Source organism: Pseudopipra pipra, chromosome 14 (genome assembly GCF_036250125.1).
Source record: "Pseudopipra pipra isolate bDixPip1 chromosome 14, bDixPip1.hap1, whole genome shotgun sequence".
NCBI classification, from domain to species: Eukaryota; Metazoa; Chordata; class Aves; order Passeriformes; family Pipridae; genus Pseudopipra; species Pseudopipra pipra.
This window is the reverse complement of record NC_087562.1, coordinates 16,299,368-16,322,647: the sequence shown is the minus strand read 5'-3', so window position 1 is coordinate 16,322,647 and position 23,280 is coordinate 16,299,368. Positions and strand designations below refer to the sequence as shown.

The 23,280-nt window shown below is 42.3% G+C and overlaps 2 protein-coding genes across 5 annotated transcripts in view; one reads left to right on the top strand and one right to left on the bottom strand.

Annotated features, from left to right (window-relative positions):
* Window positions 1-23,280, top strand: part of ANKRD27 (ankyrin repeat domain 27) — a 53,765-nt gene that overhangs the window by 532 nt on the left and 29,953 nt on the right. For 2 of the 4 annotated variants that reach the window (XM_064671244.1, XM_064671247.1), the window contains exons 1-4: window positions 9,748-9,843; window positions 20,105-20,235; window positions 21,179-21,289; window positions 22,301-22,457. In XM_064671244.1, coding sequence (XP_064527314.1) covers window positions 20,134-20,235; window positions 21,179-21,289; window positions 22,301-22,457 — 370 coding nt within the window. In that variant the 5' untranslated portion in view covers window positions 9,748-9,843; window positions 20,105-20,133. Of the gene's footprint in view, window positions 1-9,747; window positions 9,844-10,380; window positions 10,499-20,104; window positions 20,236-21,178; window positions 21,290-22,300; window positions 22,458-23,280 lie in introns of those variants that run through there. The other 2 variants (XM_064671245.1, XM_064671246.1) reach the window with 2 other exon arrangements.
* On the bottom strand, window positions 5,398-9,674 carry RGS9BP (regulator of G protein signaling 9 binding protein). Its single transcript, XM_064671250.1, has one exon. It carries the CDS (start codon window positions 9,254-9,256, stop codon window positions 8,543-8,545), a length of 714 nt encoding a protein of 237 aa, XP_064527320.1. The 5' UTR covers window positions 9,257-9,674; the 3' UTR covers window positions 5,398-8,542.

The following is a 23,280-nucleotide window of genomic DNA, read 5'->3' as shown; positions in this document are numbered from 1 at the left end:
GTTGTTTGAATGTGTTCTAGTAGGCTTCAAGGGGGAGGAGTGTGTAGAGTTTTAGTTAACGATTATACAGAGGTCTTCTGTTTTGAGGTTTTTAAGTACCTTGTTACCTGAAAAAAAAACATTTATTCACGCAAGATAGCAAAGCCAGGAAAAAGTCCTTTGAACCTTTAGGAAATATTTTATTTTTGTTAATTTAACATTTTTTCTGAATTTGTAAGGAGTTTAAGCAGAAGAAAGCTGATGACACAGGTTGAGAAATGTAAGAATGGTGTTTGCATGTAACATGGAGAATCCTCCTCCTGTCCATAATCCTTCTCTTGCCAGGTTGTGTTTGGCAAATACGCACATACCTGTACATGCTTCTGACAACTTCTCCATTTGATTTTGACTGTGAGCATGTACTTGATGCCTGTGAGATGTGTGTCACTGGAACTGAATCAGTGGGATGCTGGAATATGTCAGTTGACAAACCCAGAACTGAACTCGAGGTGTACCCAGACACATCTGGGCCATAAGTTCACCCTGCTGCCAGTCTGCTGATGTTGCTAAAACATGTGGCCCAACAATATACAAGCCTGCCCTCCCTCTCCTTCGTGTGTTCATCACTGAATATACAGACAAAACCAATGACATCTTGTAACTTGCGTGTCCCTTTTTCATACTAACTTAATCCTTATTGCTCATCTGTGATTACCGTCTTAGCAATGGAATCACAAGGCCCACTAGTGTGCCTGTTTCCTACTAGAGGGTATTTTGAACCTAAAATCATGATGTTCTCCTTGTATTTGTTTGCCTTTTTCACTCCTAGTGTAGTTAACTATTTCACTGTGTTAAGTATACATCTTGTTATGGATGTGCTTTGCCTAAAAGCTGCTTTACTAGAGAAATATCAATAAACTACTGAGGGTTTTCAAGATTTAATGTCCAATGAGCTTGATGGCTGATCAAAAAGATTTAGGGTCCATTAAGTCTGATCATTTCAGCGTAAAGGCATTTTAAGTAGGAAGTAGTCATGTACCAGTAATGAACAGTGTCACTTTCAAATCAGCTGTAATACCAGAACATACACAAAACTGTCTTACTATGGCAAAAATGCAATATCTGATAGCTCTGGAATATATCTAGGAAAATCTGGTACTAGAGAATAGCAATGTTAAGTTTCTAAGTGGAATGGTTTTTTTGTGATTTTTTTTTTCCTTATCTAGGACAGTCTAAGGTCTCACAAGTCCTAGTATGCAAAGCAGGAATATCCTGGCAAACAAGTCATAGAATCATAGAATGGTTTGGGTTGGAAGGGACCGTAAAGACCATCTCATTCCACCCCCTTGCCCTGGACAGGGACACCTTCCACTAGCCCAGGTTGCTCCAAGCCCCCTCCAACCTGGCCTTGGACACTTCCAGGGATGGGGCAGCCACAGCTTCTCTGGGCAACCTGTGCCAGGGCCTCCCCACCCTCACAGCTGAGAATTTCTTCCTAATATCCAATCTAACCTTGCTCTCTGTCTGTTTGAAGCCATTCCCTCTTGTCCTTTCACTCCAGGCCTTTGTCAATAGTGTCTCTCCATCTTCCTTGCAGGCTCCCTTCAGGCACTGGAAGGCTGCAATTAGGTCACCCCAAAGCTTCTCTTCTCCAGGCTGAACAATCCCAATTCTCTCAGCCTTTCCTTGTAGGAGAGGTGCTCCATCCTTCTGATGAATGTGGTGGCCCATTCCTCTGGTTTTATTGGTATCCACTGGTATTAAATCAAGCAGGTCTGATTTCATAGGCATTCGTGCAGGGGAGTGGAAGTGGAATGTGTGGCTGCACGTAGGCTGCTGTTTGCAACCTCAGACACAGAGAGAACACCAGGGCTGTCAGCAGAGCTGCAGTGCTGTGCTTACTGCATTGTTCAGAACTGTGCTCAGCATCTGAAGCAGTCCTTTGGGCTCAAAGATGGCCAAGTGCAAGTTAAGGCAGACATTCTTCCCTACTCCAGTTACTTCTGTACAAATTGTGAATAAATGTCAAATCTAGGAAATGCAGGTTTATGATTATACTACCATTATAAAGACTGACTACAAAGAAAATAAAAAATACAGCTACCTTCATACAAAGTTATATTCCAACAAATAAAGCAGATGAGAAAACTAGGTTACAGATAGTATTAACAACTGGAAATGTTCTATTTGCAACAGACGCACAATGGATTACGTGTCTTATGGAAACAGAAATTATGGTTCTAATTCTGCAGCTTTTAATTACATGAATAGTTTTCACAAATATAATTTCTCGCCAGACTGACTAGTGATGCCTTATATGAGGAATGATTTGGAGCACTGCCTCTAGGACCCCGAATTCAAATGTGTATTTATAACTCAAGTTACACCTGCAATTAGCATATTAGATTAAGTTGCTAAGGGAGTATCATGTTTGGTGTCTCTGGTAGTCCTCAGTCACTTTATGCAGTATAAATAGTTAAATATTTTCTTTTGTCTTTTCTCATTGCCCCCTTTCTTGTTTTTTCCCCCCACCGTGTATGCTGTTTATGTATAGAGTCTTCTGGATCATACAAAGAGATTGCATTTGACTTTTCTTTCCCTAAGACAGTTATAGATGGCTGTAAGATCTGATGTTTACTGTTCTTACAAAAAACCCCATGATTTTTAAAGCCATGTTTTTGGCTATGTAATTCCTTAGTGCTGTGACACATCAATGGGTTCAACTGTGTATGTTCATTGAACATGTGTGTGAGACAGACCTGAGTGAGTGTAGACTCCAGTGTTAATTTAAAGCACAGTGGAAAAATTATCAAAATGACAGACCATATTTATATTATGATTGTGACTTCCATTTCTGTGCGGTTGACTTAGAACTAGCTTTGAGAGGATTTGTTTGTTTGTTTGATTTGGTGGAGATGTTATTATTAAGTACATGATAAACAATGCCAGGCAATATAATGTAAATAAAACATACAACTCAAACAAAGAAAACAAACAAACAAACCCACCTGACCCTGTGGTGGCTCAAAAAGTCAATTTCTGTCACTTTGAAAAAGCCATAGTAGATATTCTGACAAATTGCTGGAACAGAGCAATAAACAGTTGCATTTGCTCACTGGCCTCTGTGGGTGGCAGAATTTCGGAGGTGCTGTGATGGAATTTGTGTTTGCCAACGTGGCTTTCAGTCACATTGCTTCCAGCATGAACCCTTTGTGCTTGGCTGGCTGAGGAGATCCACAGGAGCCCTGACGCTGGTTAAATGCCATGTGACTTTTCACCTTTCCACAGGTTCCATCAGTGGTAGCTAATGAAGCTGCATTCCAGCAGAAAGCTGTCAGGATGGATGATGGAATCCAGCCTTGTGGGACTGCCTTTTTCCAGAAAAAAAGTCCCTTGTAGTGTGAAACCGAGAGAAAAAAAAGGCTTGTCTTTTGTAAAATTGGTATCAATGTGTATCAAATAAAAATAATTTTACTCTTACTCTGTACCGAGTTAATCAAAGAATAGATGGTCAGTTCCACTCAGGGATATTTTATATTCTTTGTCCCACTGGACATAAGAGACTCCCTCTTTTTGTAGAGAAGCTGTAGCTTAACGTTGGGGTGCTGTTGGATTTAACAGAGAGCAAACTTCGCTAACATATTTACTACATACATCCATCTCCTTCCTTTTTTTTGTCCTTCCATAAACACATGCAGATAATTTTATGTGAAAGACATTCTTTTGTAATCCCACTTTTATTGTACATTTACCATAGCGAATGCTGCTCACGTGTAGACTACTATTTTGTCCAGATCTCTTCCTGCATTAAAAGACTTATATAATCGTATTGAGAGAAAGCACTTAGAGATCTGTAATCCACTGGTCTTACTGGATGACTTTTTACATAATGAAAATCTGTGAAGGGTAAATATGTTGACTAGGAGTTCCATTAGCACTTAAATAGAAGGTATTTCTGGAAGGTGGACATAAACAATAGAAACCTTCCAAGAGAAGGAAAAGCAAGCCCATAACCAGCCCTCTTGGAGTATAAGCAATAAGCACGTGTTTAATTTTTAATCTGAAAGATAATTACATCAGTCATTTAGTCCAGTTTTAAATAATTGCATTACTGTAAAAAATACTGTCATATTTACGTGAAGAATTGTGAATCTAATTTTATTTTCATAGTGCAGAAGTTTGATGTTACATTGTTTCCCACATAAGGAGAACCACTTTAATTATGGTTCTGTCTTCCTTTGGTTAGTAAACTGAAAAACAATGTAAAGAGTTTTTATGGTGATAGACTGGAAATCCCGGAATGAAATTACAGTTTTTTGCATTTAACAGACTCAGTTCTGATAGTGTGACACAACTGTTGATCGTTGTTGCTGTCAATACCGCAGGACCAAATTTCACGCTCCTTAGGTTGTGTGTATTTTTTGCTAAAGTAAATGCCAGCTTTGCTGGCTGAAAGGGGCAATTTGGATCCTAACACCAGGAGAATTTAATCCGTTGTTCTGGTCTAATATGTTCCCTGGTTTTCAGTTGTCCAAGCCAGTGGTTCTGTACTTACCACTGAGCAAGCAGAGCTGAAGGCAGTGTCATCTGTTAGCCTGAATGTTATTGTAGCTGTTTCCTAAGGCAGAGATTTCCTGACTTTTCACCCTTGCAGTATAAATCAAGCTACATCACTATATTCAACTTTATGAGCTTGAGAAGGGTGTGTTTATGTTAAGAAAACTGTTAATGAGAGGGTTTAGTACTGTTTTATTACTGTGGCTGAAATAGGAACTTTAGTTTCTAAGAGCTTACTGACAAGCTGTTCTAATATTCCAGGTTTTCATAGAAACACAGAACAGTTTGGGTTGGAAGGGACCTTAAAGATCTCATTCTACCCCCTGCCATGGGCAGGGACACCTTCCACTATCCCAGGTTGCTCCAAGCCATGGTCATGTAACCATGGTGGTGCTGGATCAAGGGTTGGATGTGATGATCTCGGAGGTCTTTTCCAACCCAGTTGATTCTATGATTCTAAGCCCCATCCAACCTGACCTTGGACACTTCCAGGGATGGGGCAGCCACAGCTTCTCTGGGCAACCTGTGCCAGGGCCTCACCACCTTCACAGGGAAAAATTTTTTCCTAATATCCAGTCTAACCTTGCTCTCTGTCAGTTTGAAGCCATTCCCTCTTGTCCTTTCACTCCAGGCCTTTGTCAATAGTGTCTCTCCATCTTCCTTGCAGGCTCCCTTCAGGCACTGAAAAGCCACAATTAGGTCACCCCGGAGCCTTCCCTTTTCCAGGCTGAACAATCCCAATCCTCTCAGCTTTCCTCATAGCAGAGCTGCTCCATTCCTCTGATCTTGGGATCCCTCTGATCCTCTGGACTCAGTCCAACCGGTTTGGTTTGGTTTGAATTACTGCTGCAAGCCAACCAGTAAGTTATAAGGAGGTACTTTATTTTTAAATAAATAGTGACAGTAACAGGTTTGCATTATTCAAAGTGTAGAAAATACCACCCATGCACAGGCAAAACCAGTAGAATTCAAGTCAGGAATAAGATTTCAGTATACAGCAAATTTAATGTGTGTAGATCAACACTGAAGTTAAGGACTAACCATCTTCTTTTGTACTACAATTACATTCTCACTGATCAGCATGAGAGTATGTGCTTTTTCATCATGCTGTTTATAAATATAGAGTATTTTGAAGTATCAATTCCCATTTTTCAAATACAAAATAGCATTTTCAGTCTCCTTTCTGTTGCATTCCGGTAGGAGGAAAAAATTAAGACTGCAAATCTACATCTCTATTTCTTAATTTAAAAGAAGCCTCAGTACTTTTGGGCAATGGTGGTTTCATTTGTTTTGAGTTTGTGCACTGTTGTGCCAGAACTCTGTCACATGGAACGAACATTTGTATCAAGTGTAGGAGATGAGTGGCAGGAACATTATCGATGTCAGCAGTGCCAATTTTCTCTTAGAATTCTATTCAGATAGCCTAAATATGATAGAGATTTTTAGGAACACACTAATGATGAATAAATCTGCATCTGTGTTTTGTCTTGTGATTTGAAAATTCATTTTCCAAGGCCTGTCCTTTAAGTTCTAATTGTGTGCCTATTCATAATAAAGCAAGATATATATTTATAGACCACTTATATGAATTCGAGTCCTGTAGCAAAAAGTTGAAATTGAAAAAATGCAATGGACTGAAAACTTCCAATTTATCAACTCACTGAGGCTTGCTTTACAAGATGACATTGCCTATTCTTAAAAATTCTTCTGCACAACTAACCATGGATAAACTGTTTATCTATGGTTAAGTGTGTAGGAGATACCGAGATACAAGATAATGAATGCTGTCAGTGTTACCATTTATTTATCCACCAGAAACCACACTTGCATTACTTGGGCTTTGAAAACATGTGGTTAAACGATCTGATTTCACAAGGTACATGGAGTTTTGAAGCAGCACAGAATAGAGTGCAACTGCTTATCCACCTTCCTGTGAACTAAGTAAAAGAGTGACTAGTGGTGGCAATCCAAATCTGTACATTCCCTTGCAGCTTTTGCTGCATTTTCCTTAAATATGTTTACTCACTGTGATTGTGAAGGAGATCATCTCATTTAAATGAACACGCAGGAATTACACCTTGTCTAGGCAGGCTGGAGCTGTAGCACCAATACAGACTTGACTTTGTTAGAAAGCTGTCAGGGATCTCTATGAACACAGATTAACATATCCTATGGAATGAGTGAAACACGACAGAAAGGAATGTGGAGTTGTCTTGTAATACTGTGAATTCCCAAGAGAATGGAGTTAGAGTGGATAAGTGTGCAGAATTCACATTATCCTTCAATGTAAGGATAGTCTATAGCTTTTAATTCAGGCCTCTGCTTACTATTTTTTTCTCACCTACAAGTGACCAGATTCAAATACACTATTTTCTCCCAAATCCAGTTGTCCTAAGTTTTAAAGAATAAACTGTTTGCTGCAGTTTTTCAAAGTATGTTTCGTTCTTAACTTAAAAATATTAGGTGTTGTCAGTTTTATTTAACAAGCATGAAGACTGTTGTCTAGTAACTTCACAAAGCATGTCTGATTATTATTTTGATAATATGTCCATAATAAACAACGAAGAATGACTTATTAAACCCCCAATATTATGGGATCTTTATATTTGGCTGTGGAGTGCCTCATACACCTATGGCACTGTAGTGCATGTACCAAGCATTCCTGAACGGATAGTGTGTGTTCACAGTAATAGAAGATACTTCCATAAGTTATCTAATAAATAACCATAACACATAGTCCTTCTACAAAACATTATGAAGCTTCTCTACAAAGTTAGTGTCTGTCCCCCCAACTTTACATTTAAACGTTTACAATTTTATAGGGAAGTGCTGGGAAGTTTTATGCTGTTGCATTTACTTCCCAAAATTGCAGGGTGTCAAATGGATCCTAGAGGCTTCCTGTTTCCCAGATGATTAATCAGACATGAATGAGATATGAAAGTGAGACACATTTTTAGCAAAGAGACACATTCTGCAAAGAATGTGGGAGCTTGCAGAAATGTGACAGTACCCATACAGCATCAGTCCCTGCCTTGCAACAGGAGAGGGGATCCTGTTGGAAAGGTCTGCTTTAAGTGAATCTGATTTTTGTTTGCTAAAATCTATTTTTAAATGTTACTTTGTCTGCTGTGGGTACATTCATTTCTCCTGTTTTCATAGTTAATTAATTGTAAAGTGCAAACTGCTGCCACAGAAAGAAAAATTCGAACCAGTGGCAAGAATCAGCCTTTCTGCAGGGAAAGATAAAATTGTGGTAAATGTGAATGAGAACCACAAGGCTTGCTAGTATTTTTCTGAACACGCAGCTCTCCCGTTTTTCTCTCTGGATTTGGAAAGCGATTAGTCATTCACATGGGCTGTGCCAATTCATGCAACTGGGTTCTGTACAATCCAGTCTAAATCAACAAACATTGCTTGTTCTGTTTTCTCCCTTCTCCCCAACCATTCACTTATCAAGAACAGCGGTTGGTCACAATCTTGTATTGGGGTTTTCATCCTTACCCCTTTCTTCCACTGAAACAATATTTTGTGTATTTGATGGGGGGAAAAAAAAGTATTCTATCCACTTGGTCAGACAAAACACCCGTGTTAACCTCCAAGTTTGTGTTACTCTCCAATACTGTAAACAGTGACCAGCAGCAAACACCAGAGCCTAGTGAAACAACAAAAAATACAGGCTTCTGAGAATAGTGATCTATTAATAGCAGACAAATCCCTGTTACAGCCAGTAGTGATAATACCCTGATACTTCAGTTAACTGTTACAAGTCCAGCAAATGAAGACATCCTACTCTGCAGGCTGATTTGCATCCCTTTTCTTCAAAAAGCATGAAGAAGCAAATCGTGCATTTTAGGATACTGAGAGGTGAAAAGTTCTGCCTTGTTCTTTCAAGTGCTCCGTTTAAATTCTCACCTCATCCAAGTGACACATTTTGAAATTAAAGGTGAGGCATGAAACACTCCAAGCAGACCTGGAGGGGGTCGCTCATGTCAGAGCTCGCACCACCCTAAGACAGTTTAACCACACACACTGCCAGGACAATGGCGATAATGAGCACAGCAGAGAACACAATCCCAGCTAGAACCTTGCTGATATCGCAGAAGGATTTATTTTCCTCCACAGAGATCATGCCAATAGAAGAAGCGCCCACGCTGATGGTGGATTTTAGTTCAGCCCCCGGGTCTTGCTTAGCCTCCACTGTCCACTGGGGGACATTGACCTTCATTTCCATCTCGTACATCATCTCTCCTACCTGGTTGATTTCGTTCTCGAGGTCTTTCAAATCCATCACGTCTATGTTGCGCTCGGCCTCGTATTTCATGTTCTGGACGCTCATGGCTCTGGCGGCCACGCCAGAGGTTCCCCCGCTCATTCCCGTCTGGATGAGGTGCTTTTTGGGGACGTTTAGCGGGAACTCGTGGCCCAGCTCCAGGGCTCTCCTCATGTCGATCTCCAGGATCTCTAGGCACGTGGAGAAAATCACCCATAGCCTCTCGAACTCGGCTTTATCTTCCTTACTCACGGTTTTGTCCTTCAGGACCGTGGTCAGCTTGTTCCTATTGGCCACCGCCAGCTCCTGGGCTTTCTGCCGGGTTTTCTTGAGCTCCTCCCGCAGGTTCTGGGAGTCCGAGGTGCCGCCGATGGTCAGCACCATGTGCCGGTAGCAGGCGGTCACCTTGTTGAGCGCGTCCAGCAGCGCCTTGCACTCCTCCTTCACCATGGTCGCGGTGCGCCCGGAGCCGCCCCCGCCCGCCTGCCTGCCCGACTACCCTGTGCCGGGCCGCGGGCGCTGCCCGAGCCGGGCGCTACCAGCGCTCATGGCAAGCGGTGCTTTCGGGTCGTTCCTGCATCCAGCGCCCTCTCCCCGGGCCGGTCAGGCGGTGGCGGCGGCGGGAGCGCGGTCGGGCCGGGGGGAGCCCCGCCGGGCGGGCGGCATCGCCCCCGCAGCGCCCCCGGGGCCGCGCGTCCCGCACCGCGCTGGAGCGGGGCGCTGCTCTTTGAAAAGTGCCAAGCGCACGGGAGGGACGGGAGACAAAAAAATGTATAAAAATTGAAAAAAGCGGAGGCCAAAGCTCCGGGGAGCGACAGCCGAGCAGCTGGCGGTCCCCGCCGCCGCCACTTAACTAGCCCCAGCTGGGCGCCCCGCGGTCACATGGCGGGGAGCGCCCGGCCCGGCCCTATAAGCCCTCGCAGGCTCCGCCTCCCCAGGCAGCGACCCCGCGGCGTTCCCGGCTCCTCGCTCGCTCCCTCCCGCCGCCGCCCGGCCATTGGCTTCGTGCGGCCGCGCCGGGCCCGCCCTGGACCCCGGTAGGGCTCTGCCGGGGCGCGGGGCGGCGGGGGGAGGCGGGCGGCGGGGGCTGCGCGGCCGGGGCGGAGAGAGGCGGCGGTGCCGGTGCGAGCGGCGCTCCTGCCCCGGGGCTGCCCCCAGCGAGCGCGGGGCTGCGGGATCCGCTCCGGGGACCCGCCCGCCGGGGTGGGACCATCGGAGCGCTCCTGGCCCGCCGTGCTGCGCTCCGGGAGCCGCTCGGCCCCGGCCTGGGCACCGCGGCGGGCGGGGCGGTGCCGGCCCGGCCTTTGCCCGGAGCGCCGGCGGGGTCGGGCCGTGCGGGAGGACACACGCGTGTCTCCCTGGTCAGTGCCCCCCGCTCCCGCGGCGGGGTCGGGCGCTGCCGTGTTAAGCCCCAAGCCCGGCTGTGTGCGCTGTGCAGGGCAGGTCGGTCCCGCCGGGCCCCCCGTGTCCCGCGGGAGCTCCGGGGCCCGGCTGCGGACGGAGCCGCCCCCCGTGAGCGGGGCGGGAAGGGCCGGTGTGCGCCCCGCGGCGCCCGCGCTCGGCTCAAGTGAAGCGCATCAGAAAGCGCAGGAAACGCAGCGGTTCTCGGCGGCAGAAGTGATGCTCCGGCTGCTGCCCTTGGCAGCGCTGCGGTGCAGCTCGGGGAGCGGCGATGGGCGCTAGGCCGTGCCTGTATGTGCGTCTGCAGGAATGGAGTTGATGGTGTTGAGTGCCACTTGGTGAACTAAACTGTGTTGTCTCTAGCATGCGATGTACCTGCTGGAGTGGACTTGTCATAAGAGAAGCTACTACACATACCTCAGTGTTTATGGGTAGCACAGTGGTTTTCTGATGCTTTAGTAGCCTGACAAAGCTGTGAAGCCATACTCCCACAGAGGGGAGCTTGACCCTCTCCCTTATCTTTTCCCTTATCACTAGCCTTGCAGTGCAGTGTGTGTGTGTTATGAGCAAGATAATTTAGGATGTTAGGAGCAGAGTCCAGGCAGACTGACTTTCTGTGGCCGAGCACAACCTGAAGAGTCTTGTCTAGACTATATTCCTCCTTCTATATCATGGCAGCTTGGGCTCCACTGACTTTTTTATTTTACTTTTTTTTTTTTTTAATATTTTCTCCTGCTTTAATTTTGGCCCTAGTTCCAAGCCCTGTGTAGCTTCTGCTGCAGGTTGTTACCTGTGGAAGAAACCACCTTTTAACTTCTGTAGATTGCCTAATTGCTACTGCCTAAACTGAGTAGCACCCTACCAATTTGTATGTTGGAAGCCTCGAAGAAGCAGATCAGTCATGCCTGTTTCCTTGTAGGCATAAAGAAACATGGGATGATTTTGACCTGATTGTAAGTGAAGTTTTATAATTGCTTAATCATTGTCAGGTGGAAAAAGGATTAGCTCTGGGTTTGAATCTGGAGTCCTGTGTGACATAAGTGTTAAGCTTATTGCTGACTAAACTGTGCATATTTGTGTGTGTGTAGTAGCTGTGTTTAAAGTTTGCCACATGGCACTGAAGTGGCACGTGAGAATCCCGAAGCTGCTTCTCTGAAAGTGTCTGGGAAGGGGAGGGAGGGAGTATTGGTTCAGAAGCATGTGACTACTTAAACTTGAAGGTAGCAGTAGTTATAATCTGTATCAGGTGCAGGTAAGGTAATGCTTAAATACATCTTTAAGTGTGTCATGTGGAAGAAGAGCCTGTCATTTGCATTACTTCTAAGTTAAGTTGAGCTGTGTGCAGTTATAGGATTTGTTTAGATTGTGGCAAACCTTAAAATTCAGTTGTAGTTTGTTAGTTATGATATTCTGAAAATCCAAATCTTGATACTGCTATCAGACAAGATGCTGACTAGCCAAAATACCGTCCTGAGAAAACTTTTAGAATGGAGTGTGAAAATCTTTAGAACTGACTTAGGAAGCAGCATAATGAGTAGTAGGAGAAATGTATTTCCTTGTTCTGCACCAAGGCTTTCTTGCAATAGACATAAATGAACATATTCTTCACATGAAGTACCCGTAAAAATGTCTGCAAAATATTCTGTGATGTTTCTTGATGCATCACTAATTAAGTATTATGTCTTCATTTCAATAGAGTAGAAACTTAGGTAAATGCAAGTTTATTTTGTTTACATGGTTGGTAAGTCTTGTCTGAGGGCCTTGCTTTTTGAATAAGCTCATTATACTGAGTTTTGTCTGTAGGCTGCTGTGGCCTGGGAAAGCTTGAAGCCACTCTGACACAAAGAAGGAAAATAAGGGTGAAATACAGTGAAAATAAAATGCGACATCAACCCCCTCCCTCTCCCTGATGACTGATAAACTATGCACTTCCTTAAATAACTATTCTCTGATTTGCTTTTGGCTAAGCATTTTCCTGGTCAAGTGGCTTGGGACTTCATCCTTAGCAAGAATCCTCATTTATATCATGGGAGAATGTTGACTGATATCTCTGTCCTGATGTTTACTGTCAGGAAGCTCTTAATTAGCTCAGGCTGTTTATGGTGCGTTGTGTAGCATCAAAACACTAGTGGTGGTTGAAGTAATTTGTTTTGCTAGTTAGAACTTACCTGCTGAATTGTTTTCCAGCCTTCCTGCCCCTTGCTCTGCTGCCTAAAGGACAGATCTAGTGTAATTCTACAGTGTATTTCATAATTAGTTGTTCTTGTAATTATCTGATGTTTAAGTTTCTTGCAGCAATGAGGTAAGACTTAGTGCTGGCCTGCAAGGACTTGGTTTTTCTATTGAGATGCGCAGGGAAGGAATTAAATTCCTGCCCAGTTGTCTGTCTAAGGACCATTGGAACTGAGGTGAATGGCTATGGGGTTGCTGGCTTTAGCTCCTTTGTATTTCTGTGCTGGGTCTGGCCCTGCAGACTTGGTGTCCTTACAGACTTGTCCCTAGTGTTGGAGTTGATAGCAGGCTGCTGTGAGTGGTGGTGGTTTGTAACTAGGCAAGAGATTACTTTCTGTGACCTGTTCACAGCCTGGGGAAATATACCACTGTTTTCCTTCAGTAACTAAAGAATGAAAATATTTGGCTTAATTAAATCTCTGTTTATCCATGCGTTTCAACTCCACTGTTTTTCTTCCCCCTCCAAAGAAGTACCAGTGTTGGCACCTCTGTGAACCTGAGGAGGTGGCCTTACAGCTCACTAATATTTGGGGAAATCATCTTTGTTTGAGAAACTGTTTTGGGAACTTTGTATTTTCTGTTAATGTTCTTCCTCTAAATGTTCATTGTAACTGTTTGTGGTTCACTGACCACCACATGCACTTTGGTCTAGGGCTTAGTTGGGAGTAGTTCAGGCTTCCCCACCTGAGAATTAAGTGCAGCTTCAATACTGGTAAGCCAAGAAAGTTTTTTGGCAGCTACTCTAGTGGATTTCTAAGCCTGCAAGAATTGAGAATTGGGAATCTAGTCTCTATCCTGTTGTGAAGAGGATAATGCAGCTTGTTCCTAATACTTGGCTAATGACAAGTAAGATGCTCTCAAATATATGGGAGTGACTGGAAGTGGGAGGTTTGCCTGTTGAAGGATGATCCACATATTGAAATGTCCTTCCTCTGGGGGAAAGGAACAGGTGACCATGGAGAGTCAAGCCAATATTTTCTCTGCCCTCAAGTCTTGGGCAAGTAAGAATGTGTCCAGATCAAACTGTGGTGCAAATAAATGCACTGTTAAAATACAAAGGGTGAACTTTCTTACTTTTCAGGGGGGAGCTCAGTCTTCAAGCTTACAAGGTGGGGTTGGTGATGAGAAGCTTCAGGAGGAACTGGTACAAGCCCATCTCGTGGTGCTGCCCAGGTGCTGCAGGGTTTGGAGGAGGCCTGTCTGAGCAGGGTGGGAGCAGTTATAGGAGGGCCAGAGGTGTTAGGGCTAAAAAGGCCTGGGGAGTGTTGGGTGGAGGCAAAACCAAAATCAAGATATCTTGTACCAGCTCTTCAGTGCAAAAACTGTGTGCCTGGAAGGGAGATGCTGAGAGGAATGAGCATCTTCCTGGAATGCTGCTGACCTCTCCTTTCCAGATGCTGTTCCATCACTGTCAGGCTGATGTTCTGGGGTCATAAAACTTAGTTTGGTTGCTAGTGAGCCTTGAGCTGACTGATGCAAATTGACCACTCTCTAATTTGATAATTCAGAGGTGTTATTCTGACATACTTCAGTTTCACAGAAACAAATAGAAGCTGAACCTGAATCTAGAAGAGGTAGGAATAGCTTGTTTCCTTCTTTGCTCCCTCGTGGTGAGCAAGGTGCACTGGAATGTGTCATGGAGGTGTTTTTCATAGGATGCTCAGTGTTTGTCCTTCAGGAAGGGGAGTAAAGTTTCTTAAGTGCTCAGAAACAGATTTTTTTTTTCTGTTTTTACTTGTTTTTGTTTTGATGTGAATGCTGATTTAGGGCTCAAGTTCATATTATAACCTTTGCCCAGAAGCAGAGTAAATGAGGACTAATAGTGCAGGTAAAGCAGTGGCTACAGAAATAACTAGGATTGTATTTGGTCTGAGACTATTTAAAATTCACTGTTTACTTGCTTAGTACTTTAAGATCTGCCTAGCTTTGGTTGTTCCTGTGAACAAGTCGTGCTCTTGAAGTGTGTGGGGGAAGCACTTTGGTTAAAAAAAGAATTTAACTTACAACTGGGGAACAACTGCTTCCTCTTTTTTTTCTGTGGGGCTGTGCAGTTTGCTAGCATGATAAAAACTGTTAGAGATGTCTGCTACTCTAAGTCTCCTAGTCTAATAATAAGTTGCTGCTTGTTCTGATTTGCTCATTATTTTGAGCATTTCAGCAAATGATATTCTAGTTACTGGTTTACTAAGCCTTAGTTGTTCCTGTTGTAGAGTTTTCAAGGTAAGATCGAATTGATACTGTCATGTGAAACTTCAGTATTGCCATGCAAGTAAAATTGAGTGAATTGATGCTTCTTGAACATGCCATGCTAATGGATCTGGTGTTAAAGGTTTTGGAGAACATGGCATTCTGCTTCTTTAAAGCTGGGCTTGTGTGGAGAGGGCTCTGAGGTACTTGATGTTCACGTTCCAGTGTTATATCCTAACTTGCTCTCCTGGAGACATTTCAGGTTGTTGAACTAGGCTGATACTTTTTGCTAACTTTAGTAGCTGTTTTATTTTGTTCTGCTGTAGCAATATTAAAATATTATGCTGTTCAGCATTGAAGTGTTTGTATACACAATCCCTAACTCCATTATGAAGGGCATTTTCTCCAGTGTGTTTTGTTAAGTCTTTAGTAGGGGTATAGCAGGATGTTCAGAAGATGATGTGCCTAAAACTAGTGTGAATAGTTGTATAACTTGAACGTGGACATGATTTAACTGCCAAGTAACAATGCCAATAAAATGACATCATCTGCTTTAGTGGCTGTTTGTCTAAATTTCAAAGTGCTTCTTAAAAGGAACTGAAACCTTCAAGGTCTAGAAAAGGTACCTCACTTGATGATCTCTAAAGGAAAACACCATTAATGACAAAATGAACTGTCAGAGTTAATTCCTGTTCACTGTTTTCAGTACCAAAGGTAATAAGGCTTAATTTGTGGTGTTTTGGAGAAAACAGTGGTAAGCTTAGATTTCATGTTTTTCACTTGAACTATCCCTTGTACCATAGTTCTGTCATTAGAATTATCACTCTGCTTTTGATCTAGAAAGGATTTGGCTGTTTTAAGATTATGATTGTGGGTTTTTTAAGCTGTAACATAATACTTATTAGATTGTCTGATCCAGCCAGCTTCTGTTCTTCCAGCAATTTGAGCTATTTCTGTGTTTACAGGCATGAAGCCACACACTTAATGATTCCATTTAAACCTTTTATATAACATTAGTACTTGAGTATTGCTTTATAGCTCAGCATGATAGAATTTAGTAAACTTAAGAGTGAGTATAGTTTGACAGTTTTTAACAAGCTTTCTGTTAAGCATTAAACAGTTCTAGTAATGTATATAAGGCTTTGTTCATTTTCTGCTTTCTCAGTGTTAGTAAATCTAAAGCTGTCCAAGGTGCAACTGGGAAGAGTAGGTCTGTGTCACCCCCAAGTTAAAGTAGGTTGAAGTTGGATGTTGTATTCTGCCAACAAACCCTCACTGGAGGATTCTAATGCATTCCAATAATTACAGCAATGCATTAGCCAGTATTTTCAGATGCATTTAACTTTTGAGGTGGAAAGAAATTGACTTAATCTCAAAAATGCCTGAGCTTTGGGGAAGCTTTAATGTATTCTCTTGAATCTGTAGACTAAATGCCTTTTGGTTTTTTTAATTACTTACATGGTAAATGGTTTCTACATCCATGCTTCTGGCCCTCTGAAGAATGCTGTGGGTAGGTGATGGAGACCCAAGTGAATATAGTAACTAAACTGTTTTAAGTAATAAGTATTCTACCTGTTCTTCATACTTGCATTTTAATCAAGTATGATAGGTATCCACTAATGGGGCACTGAGCAGCTGCAGGTGTAAAGAAGAGAGAAAAGGGAAGGAAATTCAGAATTGTGATTCTCAAAACGGTACTAACGTGGCTGGTGGGGGTTTTCTGCTGTGTGGGGACCAGCCTGGAGTTTGCAATCTGCTCTGCTCGAGGTGGGTGACAAATATCCATGTGAACTAAAAGTTTTGGCTCCCTTCTTGAGGTACAGCATGTTGATGGCACCTTAGTTGAATTACAGTAGCCGAAATGCTGGAATTCGGTGTTTGAGTATGTTTTCACTTCTTGCTGGAGCTCTCCAGGGTGATTCAACCCTGTCAACCCAGTAGTTCTGTAGTGAAAGAATTTCTATGGCTCCAACTAAGTGTTTTAAAACTAGTTATTTGTGGTGTGTAACACACACCACGAATTGAAGATTATAATTTCAAGCTCTTCCTGTGATAGTCTGTCAACAGTGATTCTTAAAGTACTCCAGTTGCTTGTGTTTTTGGTTTTGGGGGGTTTTTTTAAGTTGCAGGCAGTGATTGAAGAGCTAGGTCAGTCCTACAGCCTTCATAAGCTCAGGTAGAAAACCTGTGGGAGCTTCCCTCCTCCCCTAAATCCCTTCCCCCTGTTTTGCTGGGGAATGAAACATTCTTTTCAATTTCTTTCTGGCCAGAGCTTATCAGTTGGGTGTTTTTGATGGTGAGGTACAGGTTTCTAGATGAGGAGGATGTGTGGAATGTGTTGTTCTCCTCCCCTCCTTTTATGAGAAGAACTCTTCAGACTTGAAGATGTGTTAAGCTGAAGAAGTGGCAGTGTAGTTGTAGCAATTGGAGACATTTGTGCGCTGCAGTTTTACTCTGCAGTCTCATGCTTGGTTGCCTTCTTGTGTCAATGTGCTTTTTTTTTTTCCCCAGCACAGTTTGTGATTTAATACCTTCTGTGTCACTGTCTTGGGAGAACACACCAACCTCATCTTCTGCTGCTTGACCAGATACATGAATTTACCAAACAAAAGGCAGATGAAGCTTCCTCAGTGGGCCAACTCTATTAATGAAAGCTTGATTTATAAACTGCCTGGAGAGACCATATAATCCAGCCTCCTGGCTTCACTGTGTCCATTATCACCTCTGGGAGAGGTTTGTCTAACACGTTCTTAGAGATTTACTATGTGAGACTTGATACCTTTGCAAGCAATCTAAACCACGTGCTTATCTTCTCTTTCCAAAGGTGTTCCTGATCTGTAATCTGAGCCTGTTTTTCTTTAGTTAAGTCCTATTTCTGCCTTCACTGAAAGTTTTAATACACCTGGGGAAAAAAATTCTTACCTGTTTCACTCAGTTGCTTCAGCATAAACATCACTGCCTTTCTGGACTGGATTCTGCTTACAGGGCCTTTTTGCCTTTCTCACATCAGATTCTTCTCCAGTCACTTCATCTCTTGTGATGAGGCCATCAGAGCATCCAAAAAAAGCATGTGGTACTCCCAAATACATCTTGCTGTGGCAAACTATTTTGCAGACTGCCCACGTGTGTACATACAGCTGTGCTTGGTCCTTGACTTATATGTACTAAATTGTATTTACTTATATATACTGAATTGTCTGAGTCATGTTTGGACTGTAAGCTACAGTCATTTAAGATCTCACTTGGAATTGTGCCCTATCCAGGTGTTCAGCAGGCAGGTTGTGTTTTGTGGCTAACTAGGTGTGCTTATTAAGGTCAGTGATGAGACACCTATGTTCCTGCAGCAGACCTGCCCCTGGGCTTGTGTTGCCTTTTCTCCTTCCCCTGCCACTGGCTGAGGGAGAATCCTCCAGCTTGAACTTGGATTGCAGCTGCCTGCCAAGAAATGCTTCTAGTCATCATCAGTGGTGGAATTACTGGTGGTAATCCTGTTTACCCAGACACTGTAGTGGGACAGATCATGGAGTGATTGATGTTAGAAGGGACATGAAAGATCACTTCATTCTACCGCCCTGCCATGGGCAGGAACACCTTCCACTGGACTCACTCCAGCAGCTCCATGTCCTTCTGTGCTGGGATCCCAGGGCTGGAGGCAGCTCTGCAGGTGGAGTCTCACCTGAGCAGGGTAGAGGAGCAGAATTCCCCCCTCCCCTGCTGCCCACGCTGTGGGATGAGTCCAGGACCTGGTTGGCTTTCTGGGCTGCAAATGCAGATTGCTGGGTCACTTGGCACTTGTGTGAAGCTGTACTTTTTCTAGATTTGTGGTCTTGTAATTACTGAACTTGGTTGGTCTTTTTTAAGTGTCAGTGAGCATACACCTTCTTCCCCATTATGTTGGCAAACTCCAGAGCTGTGCTCCAAGGAATGCTGATTTGGGAGCTCTGAATAAGTATTCTTTCATAGAAGCTCTTGGTCTTATTGTATGCTTTGAGAGTGGATGGACCATTTTGTCTGGAACTGCACAGGAAAACTCTGCTTGAGGCATTTACCTGCCACTGCCAAACTTCAGTTGTTCAGACTGAGGTTGTCCAAGCTGTAAGTCAGTGGTGATAACTTTATAATGGAAATGGCTTTCAGCTCTAACTGATCATGGTTGTGTTTAGCTCTCCAAGGCAGCTCTTCTCGTGCCTAATTAGGAGGACCAGAGCCCAGCTCAGTTAACAGGCTGTAGATCAGTTAACAGCAGGGCTGAAACCCAAAGGCTATCTAAAATCAATGGGTGTGTTTTTCCACTCTCTTAAACTGCCATACAATGAGCTCACATTGAGTAAATAATGTGCTAGGTATAATTCTCCATGTTAGGAAACAGAGGGATACTGATTGTATAAGGGTGGCTTGCTCAAACTAAGGTTTGTAGCTCACCCTTTTCCAGGATGTGCAACTGAAACTGTGTGAGGAAATCCTGCAAGTTGTTGATTCCTAAGGGAAGCTGGATGAGGGGCAAAGATGTAAAGCAAGCTTGTAAGCATTTGTAAGCCTGTTAATCTCAATTCTTGTTTAAAAAATAACTCTGAAGTTATTCCAGTTATTCCAGCCATTCTCCTGGTAAGGTTTTTTTGTATCCTTGTATTCTAGAATGTCGTGGACAAATAGAATTGAGGAAGCAATCAGTTGAGAGTCTAGTGCCTTAGGGATCATTTTCTCCAGGGCACTGTGACACACCAAGTGACAGCTTTTTCCAGTGCTTACAGATTGGGTTTTCTGACTCCAGTCCCTTTTTTGCTCACTATTTTGCCAAATGTTGTACATCAACCTGACCACAAGTCATTGAGGCTTTTTCCCCAGGCATAGAGATGACCAGAAATTATCAATTTCATGGTGACTTTTTAATTATGACGTGGGTTTTCATATCTCCTTGGTGTACCTCTGTAACTGTCCCTGGAAAGTTGAGGATTACCTTACACAAGGGTGTGTGTTACCCTATCTGGGTGTCTCATTGTTGTGTGTCAGTAATCCTTATGCAGGTGAGTTTTAAGACTTACATGAGCATAATGCAAAAGCATCAATGTCCTTTGGGGCAGTAGAATCTGCTGTAAATGAGCTGCTGATTTGTCTCGTGGCTTGTTTTAGATTTCAGCAGAAGTTAGCTTGTATGTCAAAGTGGTAATAATTCTGATCTTAACTTCTCTCCTCCTCTTCTATACTCATTGTTAGCCTCCAACACCTGGAAGGCCTAAGGAAACATTATGAGGATAAGTGTGGAATTGGAAATGTATATTAATGAAAAGTAATGTCTGAATAACTTCTGAGTAACCATAGTTATAGCTTAGTATGCCATTGTCTGCTTACATCAAAACCTGAAACTGCTTTGTCCTTTCAGAGAAGGAGAATGAAACTATCCCCTAGGTATTCCCAAATAGTGTATTTTAACAGATATATTGTGTGTGATACATCAGCCGTTCTCCATATGTATTTTAGAGAATCTCCTTGGAATATCTCAAGTCCATATGGCTATGTATGATGAAGATATCTTGAAAAATCCCTTTTATTTGGCCATTCAGAAGCGACGTCCTGATCTGTGCAGCAAAGTTGCAGAACTCCATGGAATTGTAAGTATAAATAGGTAAATTTAAAAGCTGATTATTAAATACTAGGTATTTGAGTTTAAGTCATATGTCTGCTATGAAACATGTGAAGATCAAGCCTGCAAAACTTGGAAGTGAAGCAGAACAACTTTTAGTTTTCTGCTTGTTATTTATTGATATGGACCTCTTGATATATTAAGGTAGTAAAAGGTTAAAATTGGTGTTGTTTCTAAACTTTACAGGAAATTTATTTTCTTTGCTATGAACTGAAGTTATATATTCTCTCACATGCTTGTAACTGAAAATGGGATTGACCTTTTGAGTTCCTGGTGGACAGACAGTCACTTATTTCTAACAGCATTTTGCATAGCAAAATAGAGCTATTAAACTGAGCTGGAATAAAAACTCCAGTCCTTGAGATTTCTAATCTGGGTGTTCTGCAATTAATCATTCCAGATTAAGTGTGTGGAGATTCCATTAAACGTGGAGGTTATTGTTATCTGATGATAAAATTTGTTGCTTTTTAATTAAGCATTAGTCCCAAACTGCCAATCTGTTGGTGTAGATCCAAGATGCTTCTCATCTTAAATTTTTTTCTTCTTTCTGATGGATTTTCATTTTAGTTTGAAAACATACTTAACTTTTTTTATTAGCTGCTTAATTTTAAGTCATTTGTGTGACTGGTGCCAAGTAACTGAAGATTTCATCTCCTTCTCTTAGTATTGTTTCTTCAGTTGCATGTCATCCTTTTTCAGATAAGTCACTAAATGAAACCCTGGGGTAATTACTGGACTGTGTTTAGCAATAGCCTTTCCTTTTGTTTAAACCAAAGCACCTATAGTGGCTACATGTTTAGTAGTAAATATTTATAAACCAGATTTAAGTGCTTGCCTCTAAAGGACAAAAGCTATTGCTGTTTAGCTGGCAATACCTGGCATTTCTCTAAAGCATGATTTAACTCTTTCAGGTGCTAGTTCCATGCAAAGGAAGCCTTTCAAGCAACAGTCTTTCTACCTGCCAGTTTGAATCTTATGTTCTGAAGCCACTAGAAGAAAACTTTCAAACCTTAAATGGAAAGGTATTTATTTCCCTTTTGATGTCTGACTGTAGCTTGGGGACACTCCAGTAAGTGATTCATTGCAGCTGATGACTGATAGTGTGAACTTATGGTTACAGGAGAGGTAACCAGGAGTTATACTGCTTTCTTGGGGTTATACTGCTTTCCAGAAAAAGCTGTGTTTTGGCATGCCCACAACAATAGATGTCCTGTTCAGATGGTAACACAGCCTCTGACTTCCTTACTGTGGCAAAGCAAATTTGTCAATTTATCTGTTTTTTTACTCATAGGAGTTTTGTTGAGTGGCAGAAGTGCCTTTATCACTTAGCTAAGAACTGTCTCTTCAGCTTTCAGGCAAGTAGTAGCCTGCCTGTATTATATGCAGATGCAAGTTCACCAAGGCTTAAGACAAAATTATGATGATATTGAATTGTATTTGAAGTCTGTCTTAGTTCAGGGAGTACAAAGTGACTGCTGTAGCAGCAGGCCATGCCAAAAAAGGCTGACACTGCTTAGAATCCCAGTTTTTTCACTTGTAATTTTGCAGTACAGTCTGAGAACTTGCACCTGTAGTTTGCAGGCTGTCACCTAGATCTTCCTGTTGCAGATGTCCTCACTGGAGTTACTTGGGAAGATAAAGTTAAGTGTCAGAAACATAGACGAGTGGTGTTTTTCTGAGCTGAGCTTAGGTTCTAATTTTAAGTTGGTTTTTTTTTCAATTTCCCTTCTACTAAAAGTGCCCTAAAATCTGCAAATAGTCAGATCTTGGTGATTGTCTGAAACTTCTGAAATGTCCTCTAGTAGAAGACTTGTAAAGACAGTGCCTGTAACTAAGGTTTAACCAGCCATTGTAGACTGAAGGAGGTTTCAGTGTCTACACAGATGACAATGTGAAATCTTTTTGATCTGTGGCTTTCTTGTCTTGCAAGTTTCTCTTCCTTCCCTTGAAATTTAACTATGCAGTGCAGAAGCGAAAGAATAACTTTCTTCTAGCAGAGTTTCACACTTGATCTGGTCTTTGTTTTGTTTCAGGAGATCTTCATACAAGGAAACCTCATCATTTTAGGAGCTGGTTTTAATTACCATCTCTCAGTACCTGTTCTCTTTGAGGAAACATTTTACAATGAAAAGGAAGAAAGCTTTAGTATATTGTGTATAGCTCATCCCCTGGAAAAAACAGAAAGCTCAAGTATGTATCAAACTGTTAACTTGGTGGCTGCCTTTACACAGTGAGCAAATTAATGTGTTTGATGTGCTTAATACATTTGTTCATTCTGGAAAGTGTTGGCTTGGTCGAAAGCCCTCAGCATTCCTTAACTTCCTGGGGCACATGTTGCTGTGCTGCTGGAGAGAAATATGAAGTTGCTGCCAGGCAAACTTCTGTTGAATTTCTCCCCAAGTCTCAGCACTAAGAATCATCAGTGGAGTACTTAATCCATCGTGATTTTTTTAGCAGTGCTCAGTTTAGTGCTGACTCCTTAAAACAGGGATGTAGTCTTAAATGTGACGTGTGTCTTGAGATGAAAGGTGGATGCACAAAAAGCTGGAGGGGTAAACTCTTTCATGATCACTTTGTCAGTGGGTAGAGGTTGACTGGCATAGTTGTGTAGCAGCTCTCCTGGTTGAATGTCTTAATTTCTTTCCTGTACTGAAAGTGCCCTTTAAGGCTGGAACATTATTTTCAAGACTACTGTTAATGCTGTGAATGTAACAGGATTTCCATGTGAACTTTTATGTGTTTACTCATTAAGAGGAATAGAAGCTCCTTAAGAAGCTAAGAAGCTTCAGCTTTTTCTGAAATAAAAACATAAGTCTTCCTAAATAAATAATATTTGAAACAAGTGATGACAACGTGAAATAATACTGGGATAGTGTGAAAATAGTACTGAGAGGGAAGTATGGAAGTTGCTCTGAAAAAAATAGCTGGCATACATATAGTCTTAAATTCTATAAATATTAATCTATATATCAAATGCTTGTGGCATTTTTTTATCCATTACTTAATATAGTTT